The sequence below is a fragment of the Caenorhabditis briggsae genome (assembly GCF_000004555.2).
Source record: "Caenorhabditis briggsae complete genome, chrV, whole genome shotgun sequence".
Classification (NCBI taxonomy): Eukaryota; Metazoa; Nematoda; class Chromadorea; order Rhabditida; family Rhabditidae; genus Caenorhabditis; species Caenorhabditis briggsae.
The window spans coordinates 14,529,340-14,537,335 of NC_013488.2; the positions used below are offsets into that span (position 1 = coordinate 14,529,340).

At 34.8% G+C, this 7,996-nt stretch overlaps 1 protein-coding gene across 1 annotated transcript in view; it reads right to left on the bottom strand.

Annotated features, from left to right (window-relative positions):
• Positions 1 to 276: 276 nt before the first annotated feature.
• CBG04582 overlaps positions 277 to 7,996 on the bottom strand; it is a gene marked incomplete at both ends in the record, with an annotated part of 14,764 nt that continues 7,044 nt past the window's right edge. Inside the window, 9 exons of the mRNA XM_045238117.1 lie at positions 277 to 434; positions 482 to 768; positions 2,286 to 2,441; positions 2,492 to 2,823; positions 3,708 to 3,812; positions 4,033 to 4,260; positions 4,903 to 5,187; positions 5,234 to 5,361; positions 7,522 to 7,573. Coding sequence (XP_045092718.1) covers positions 277 to 434; positions 482 to 768; positions 2,286 to 2,441; positions 2,492 to 2,823; positions 3,708 to 3,812; positions 4,033 to 4,260; positions 4,903 to 5,187; positions 5,234 to 5,361; positions 7,522 to 7,573 — 1,731 coding nt within the window. The remainder of the gene's footprint in view (positions 435 to 481; positions 769 to 2,285; positions 2,442 to 2,491; positions 2,824 to 3,707; positions 3,813 to 4,032; positions 4,261 to 4,902; positions 5,188 to 5,233; positions 5,362 to 7,521; positions 7,574 to 7,996) is intronic.

Below are 7,996 nucleotides of genomic sequence, written 5' to 3' on the forward strand. Positions count from 1 at the left end.
TCGTAGTTTTTTTGTAGCTAGAGTATGCATTCTACCGTCACGGTGTACAACGCTTAATGTCACTCTGCGTACAGCTGTCGTTCTCGCATTTATGTATGCAATCGGGCGTGCGCTTTCTCTTTGCCCGCGTGGCTCAGTCGGTAGCGGCGCCGCACCCTCAATCAATGCCCTCACAAGTTCAACTCCTCGAGGGGCATCTTTGAACGGAATTTCGAGAACATTATTTTTTTCATGTCCCCCCACCTTTAATCAAAATTTGTATTCAAAAAGATTTATTTAATTCTCATGATCTCGAAACCGCATTCGCTCTTCCATATCTGATGCATTGAACTCTCTTCTCTCAATTTTTCGATATTCTCGACACGTGGAAATTGTATTCGGTGAATCACTTCGGTAGTACATCAGAGCGGATTCTTCAACTCCTGGCCTTTCCTCTGAAATCCCAGAATTAAAAATCTGACGATTCTATCAGAAAACTTACGACACGAATTTCTCAAAAAGCAGAAAATCGCCAGACAGATAAAGAATATAACAAGGATGAGAATTAAGAAGCCTGCGGAGACGAGAACAATTGGGATATGAGTCAAGACTTCAGACAGTGTCATATCGCAGTTAAAAGATCCTTGTTCGTTGAATCCACATGTTTTGAGATATGGTTCGATCATTTCGTTTTCACTTTGGGTCACAGGGATAAGGGTCCATCTCGGGTCTTTTTCAGATCGAAGTGGATAATTGACATAACCACCGTAGACTTTCCCATCGCCGATTCTAAAATTTGAAGTTTGAATTACGAGATTCTATTTAAGTTGTTATCATATTTTCCAGATAATATATCTAAACAAAGCCAAAAGTGAGTGATTTTCATCTCTGTCAAGTTCTCCAAAAATTTATTTAGTTCGAGATTACCATATACCATTTTTCCTCAAATAGAAGTTCACGCAAACCATCCATTTTGAGCATAATTATCTCAGTTTTTATCAGATATCAAAGCAATCTTAACTGAAAAAAAATGTTTATCAGAAGGTAACCAATATTTTATCTGTTGACTCTCATAGGAACCGAGATTATTGAGCGTAAATGCGGAGCATCATTTCAAATTTTCTATAGAATATTATTCAATAAACCTTCATAAAAATGTTTTTAAAAAATCAACTACCCGGGCCAAGCAGGCCAGATGATTTTTTTTCGGCTCGGGATTTGACAAGTATGGTAATTATTGTTGAATTCTGTATTTTCGAATTTTTCTAAATAAATAGCTATGACTAATTTTTTGCAAGAATTCAGTTTTGAATTATCAGTTACTGTAGTTATGTAATGCAGGTAATTGACACCTAAAAATCATGATTGTGCTTTTATCTATGAAAACGTTTCACAAAAGTGTCCCAATGCACATTTGCACTTTGTATGGAATTAAATATTTGAAAACTGTTATGATGCAAGAATTGAATTCAGTTGTGACAAGTTAAAAAATTGTGTAAATATGCAAAAAATGACCTTCCGGTAGCATTATCAAAAATTTTACTCAGCAGACTTTTTTCACTTTTTTGACTTCCTGTCGCCCTTTAGCAAATAAAATACAACCCACATACTTTATTTAATTTGTTGATTTCAAGTTTCAAAAAAGTTCTATAGTAAGAAAATATGGTTATTTTTTTTTCTTAGTTTTTGAGCTTTCTAAACTTTTTGAGAATACAAAACAAAAATAGATTACGGTATCTTAGTGGATGATTTCGAAGTATGCTGTCATAAAAATAGGAACTGTGGAAGAGAACCGCTAGTACACATGGTCGAAAGTCCTAGGATGAAAACTACCGTAACCTGAAAATATTTTCATTTTCCGGTTTTTTTTATTTGTACGGACAGACAAGTTTGAACATGAGACATTTTATCTGTGATACGATTTCCGGAAAATGGACGAAGTTCAAGAAAATGAACTTGGGCAATTAATAATTCCAGGTTACGGTAGTTTTCGTTTAGAAAATCAGTCTGAAACTTTTCTGTGAAACGTTCTCTTCTATTAAAGAACGTTATTTTTAAGTGACATTTAAAATTTTTGCATTCCTGAACTACAGTAATCCATAATATGAAAGTTAAAGTTTGGAAAGTATTTTTGAGAAGTCGATAGGAAATCAAGGAAAACTGTTTAGAAAGTTTTGAAAATACAGAATTCAAGAGTAATCTCCATACTTGTTAAACCCCGGATCGAAGAAAATTCTAGTCCGACCCAGTTGACCCGGATAGGTGTTTTTTTTCGACCAGCAGAAAATGTTAAGTTCGATTCTTACCTAAACTCTCCATTCCTTTTAACTTCTTCTGGAGTTAATGCAGCTGTGATATAGTACGGAACATGATCCGCTTCGGAAGTAGTTCTATCTGCTAGCTTTGTGATATCAATTGGTGCCAGATCATACGGTCTGCTGTCCACCACGACCATGTATCTCCTAAAGAAAAAATTTCAAATATATTATCTTGAAAGTTCTCCTCCACCTACCAAACATCCGCGATTTGCGGTACCTTTGCACTATGCACATCGATATCTCTCTGCCTTGAATAATCACCCAAATGGCTGACCAAATCACTGGGTGGGTTAATTGAGCAAACTCTTTCGAGAAGATTCCATTGACGAAGAGTTACTGGAGACCATCTATTCCAGACATCGTCTACTTTGGCGCGAATTTCAAACTTGTATTCTCTAGGCCTGTGAGGGAGATTAAAGATCAATGCGCACTTCCACTGACATTCGAATTTCGGACATTTGAGAGTGGCGTCGGTGAGCTCGTCGGTGAGCCTTGTCGAGTTTCTGTCTTTGAGACTGTACTTTATCTGGAACAATGAGAGTGAGAAGCAAGGCTGTGCAAGGCCTTGGGCCAATCAGTCCGTTCTTTCGAAAATACGAAATGCCCCTGAAGTCCCTAGGGCTGCTAGGCCGCCGTATCTTACCTACCTCAGAAGTACCGTATTCAAAATGCTGCGGCAGACCACGGCACAACCTTGTTAAGAAAAAACTGTTTCTCAATACCGGAAAACTTAAAGCATTCCAAACATTATTTCCGGCAATAAAATAAAAAAGCAGCTGTCAATATATTGAATTCCTCATTCTCCAAAATTTCAAGATCTTTCCACATTTTGAAATCAACTCAAAGGAAATTTCTAGGAAAACTACATATTCTACGAGGAAATGAGAAAACAGGATGTTCAAAGAAACACCCGGTGTTTGCATTTCGTGGGTTAAATTCCTCAGTTTGTTCAAAATGAGGAAACAGTGGGTATACTGTAGATCAGCAAATAGCTGATGGTCAAAAGCTTTCAGAAGTATTTGTTGAGTAAGAATTTGTGGGATTTCAGAGCCTGTCTCAAAGTGAATCAAAGCAATCGAAGGATGTAGCAATATATTCCCAAGAAAAAATTGGGAACCTCTTTGTCAAATAATGATCAGAATGTATTTCTAGAACTAAAAGAACTAGGTCTTGGTTGGTGTAACTGGGTCATTAATTATAAATTAATTAGGACACTGTCAAGTGTTATATCTTCTGAGGAATAATTCTGGTTCAGCTGAGAAATAGAAAAATATAATAAAATTCTTGCTGCTATTATGACACACTGATCTTATCACATTAGCTCAAATCTTTGGGAAGTCATATGTCTATGAGAATCTAATTGGACGAATTGTAGAATCCATTATAATTTGTTCCATCATCGATACTCGCCTGGTAAGAAATTATCCTTCCTGGTAGCTTCAACGGTTGGAAAACAATGGATACAGCGAAATCCGTTTCCACGACAATCCGAGCTTCTGCAACACCGTATTGCCCCTGAAATTCTAGTGGATTTGTTAGGAATTTTACTATGAAGAATTTCTGAGGAATTTGCAAACAAAAGTTACAGTAGGCTTCCTCATTTTTATTCGTAGGGTTTGGTATAAATAACGAGAGAAACACTTGATAATCATACATATGCAAGCGTTGTTGCAAAGCCGTTAATATTTTTCTAGCTGTTTTTTTTTGTGACTACAGTAATCTTCTTAAACAGTACCTGTGACATAGTTGAGAACACAGCCCATCCGTGCTTCCATCTCATCTGTGTCCACTTCTTTCCTCCCTCTTTTTGTTGATCATCTGACGTCGTTATGGTGATATTGTAGGTGCTCGATGGAAGTAGATTATCCACAACAAACTCATGAGCTTTGCCAGGTTCTCCAATCGCCGAGTTTTCAATTTCTTTGAAAATTCCAGTTGGAGAATGAATCGTTTTCGCTTTGATCTGGAATTTTTTAGGGGGTTTGAAAACCGAGATTGGGTCATCTTCTGGGTTCTGTTATTTTTAGGTCAAGTTTTGACAATTCGATAAAATGGTTAGGGATTTTTCAAATTATCTGAAAATTTTAGAGTGTATTGAACTAATCTAGATTGACGTGAAACTACGGTTCTCTAAAAGTAAGCCACAAAACTCTCAGTTTATCATAAAACCTGTAATAGAAGGGCATTCACACTGTCGTTTTAGAGCTAATTTTCCTTAGCTTCTATGCAAGATATCAAAAAGTGGTCAACTGGTAAAATGATTATGATAATATGATGAACAATTTATCAGTTGACAACTTTTTGATATCTTCTACAGTGACCGAGAAAAATTAGCTCCTAGTTAAAAATTGGGGGGCCTTTCTATTACAGGTTTTACGGTTTCTCTTTCAAATTTGTTCAACCCATATTTTATTCTTTTACAAACACTTAATCTAGTTAATCTAATGTGACCCCACCTAGATACCGCCCCTTCTTGCTAACGGTTAAATTCGTAGAAAAGAAGGGAAAACATGAGAAATGAGAAATATCTACATTTAGATTCGAAAGGAGTGTGACAGTTATCCCTGTACAATACGGTAAGAACACTTATAGTTCAAAGTCTCACCGTAAATTTAGAAGTGGCTTTTGTTAGCCAATTTGCTGGCCAGTACACCGTAAGTGAGTTAGGGGTTCTTGCTCTCAGCTTCAGAATATTCGCTTCATCCGTATCCAACGTGGCATAAGCACACCAAACTTTGTTACCGTATCCATAGCTAGTTCCGGCTTGAACTGTGACATTATAAGCAGTTGCAGGTTTCAAACCGTCAATTTGTAGACGTGTCAAAGGAATTGGAACTGGGATTGACCTCTTATTGGTTGACATGTTTCCGGACAAGTCGTAGACTTTGACCTAGATATGGACGAGATTAGGAATATTAGAATGATCGAAAGTTTACTAGGTGTTGAGTGATTACAAAATGATGTCCAGCTTCGAGGACAACTGGTGGAATCCAAGATACTTCGATAGATTCGTTTTTCCGGTCCATTAGAGTCAAGTCGGTAGGAGCGTGCAGCCATGGTAGTGCTGGAATGTCAAGATTTAGATTTCTTCTAATAGAACTTTGAGCTCAATAAGCTCCATTACAGTAAGAGGTTTCAAGCAACCACAATTGAAAAAATAATTGTCGTATAGATCTGTGGGCAAGTATATTAGAACAACTTTGAAAAACAACATCTGCAACTTTGTTCAAATTTTATAGTAGAATGTAAAGCAATTTTGATTTTTTTTTTTGAATTTCTTTCATTCAAATTAACTAATGGAGAATCGTTTCGACATTTCTTTTTTGTTTTCTTTTTTGGTATTTTTTTATAGTTAGCAAGAAACCTTTTTCATCAGTCATTTTCTTGCTCACCTTTTGATTAATATATAAAGAGAACATAATCATGATAATGCTTTTTTTGCATTGGTGGTTTTGCAATTTTCCGATGAGGAATTTCTTTTCTATCTGGAAAAAAACCGATTGCAAAAGTTGCATTGCCTAATTTGATATTTTCTGAATAATGGATTTGGCCCTCTGAATTAGAAAAAATTCGGAGTATCGAAATTCGGAATTTTTGACTATGAGTTCCTCAATTTCCGAATTTTAGAGTTTTTCAATTTCTGATTCCCTCTGAATTCTCAAATATTTCAATTTGAGAGCTCACAGCCTGCCGAAACACGATCGCGCCAAAAAGCCGCCTTCAAATGGTGCGGCGGAGCGCGCCTGTATTTTCAGTGTTAATTTTCAGAGATTTTTTTCAGATGACGATATCTCAGCTCAAACTGAATAAAAAACGATGGGACAACCTACGAATTGTAGAGAAAAAATTTCTTCATCAGATTTTAATATTTTTCAATGTTGAAAATTTTCCGGCTTTGCGGCATTGTGCCTTTTCTGAAAAAAGTCCAGCTTTTCATACTTTTTCAGCTAAAATTTCAAAGTTTCCAAGTTTGTTTTGTATGTATGACATGATACATATGTTTTTGAATCAGAAAAAGACAGTTTTAATAAGATTTTCACGAATACAAGTTGTCGTTTTCTGAATTTTCGAAAATTCGAATTTCTCAGTTTTTGAATTTCTGAATTTCTGAATTTCTAAATTTCTGAATTTCTAAATTTCTAAACTCCTGAATCCCTGAATTTTTGAATTACCGATTTTGAAGTTGAAGACTTTAAAAACCAATTATCAAATTTTCGAGACTTCCAATTTCTTTCTGAATCTAAGAATTATACAAATAATTTTGAGGATTACCACATTTTTGAATTCTGAAGCTTCGATAATTTTTTGTCTAGACATAGTTAGAGCTCGTATGGGAACTTCAGACTTATTTCCAAAAAATGTGAAGTACTTTCAAAGGGCAAAAAAAGTTTGAAATAGAAAAATGAAACCTAATTTCTCAAAATCAGTTTTTAAGAAGTAATAAAATGATTACTGTTCATATTTTTGAAATTGATAGAAACCAATCGTAAGAATATGAAAAATACAGTATTCTGAATTACATTTTAATGAAGCTAATCTAAATATGAAAAAAAGTTTCCAATAATACATACTTTCGAAATCACGCCCTCGTTTCTGTCGGTAAACACACTGCGTCTTTGACTTTAGAAAAAGAGAATCAGAGAAAAAAAGAACAAGAGAAAAGAGGAAGAGAAATTTTACACTTAGCAATGATGCTTTCGTACTGCCCCGACTATATATTTTTCCTGGATCTAGGTAGATTAATAGGAGCTACAAAATTAGAAATTTTAATTTCAAATAAAAATTAAAATTTCGGAAAGAATGTAGATAGACAAGACAACGAATTAAAAACATGCGAAAAGTGATGGAAAGAAGTTTCGCGAACATTTCAAAATCATTATATTAGTCATCCTAATCCCATGACTTCTGTTTAGTTATTGTCATCTTTTTTTCCGTTTCCTTAGTATGACGTTTGTTAAAACGTATGTTCAAATAGGTCATAATTTTCTGACGCTTCAAAAAAATTCTTTCAATTGTTTTTTTCATTTTTTTTCACGTTTTTGAATGTTTTTCTGACTCTAAAGCTCTCTTTCATGTGTATCACTTCTTTCTCTTATCAGCAATGTTTTCTCTCATCAGCCACTTCATTTGCTAGACTTTTCTCCTCAACCAAATTTCTTATCGATTTTTTTCTCAGTTTTCGTACAACTTCAAAAGTTAGTTTAAAAAATCCCTTAATGCTCACCCGCAAGACTGGTAGTTGCCATATTTGAAGAATACCAGAGACTTGTATCATTCTGAAATACACATAATTATAAAATTTCGGATTGTCATGATTCTAAAAAATCATCAAACGATGACATTTTTTAAAACACCATTATCATCCTCATGCATATTCAAATACCGTTAAACCTGTAATAGAAGAGCCCTCTAGCTCTCAATTTTGAACCAATGTTTCTCGGTTCCTGTAAAAGATAGAAAAAAAAGTTGTCAACTAATAAATTGTTTATCATGATATCACAAACATTTTATTAGTTGACCACTTTTTGATATCTTGCATAGGAGCCGAGATAATTTGGTTCAAACTTTACGGACATTTTTCTTAAAGGGGGACTCCGACCAAAAATTTTTTTGCATTAAAATGTGTTAAAATTTATTTGTTTTTCAAATATTATTGCAAAAAAATTCAAAGAAAATGCGTTGGAAAGGAAGAAAATTCA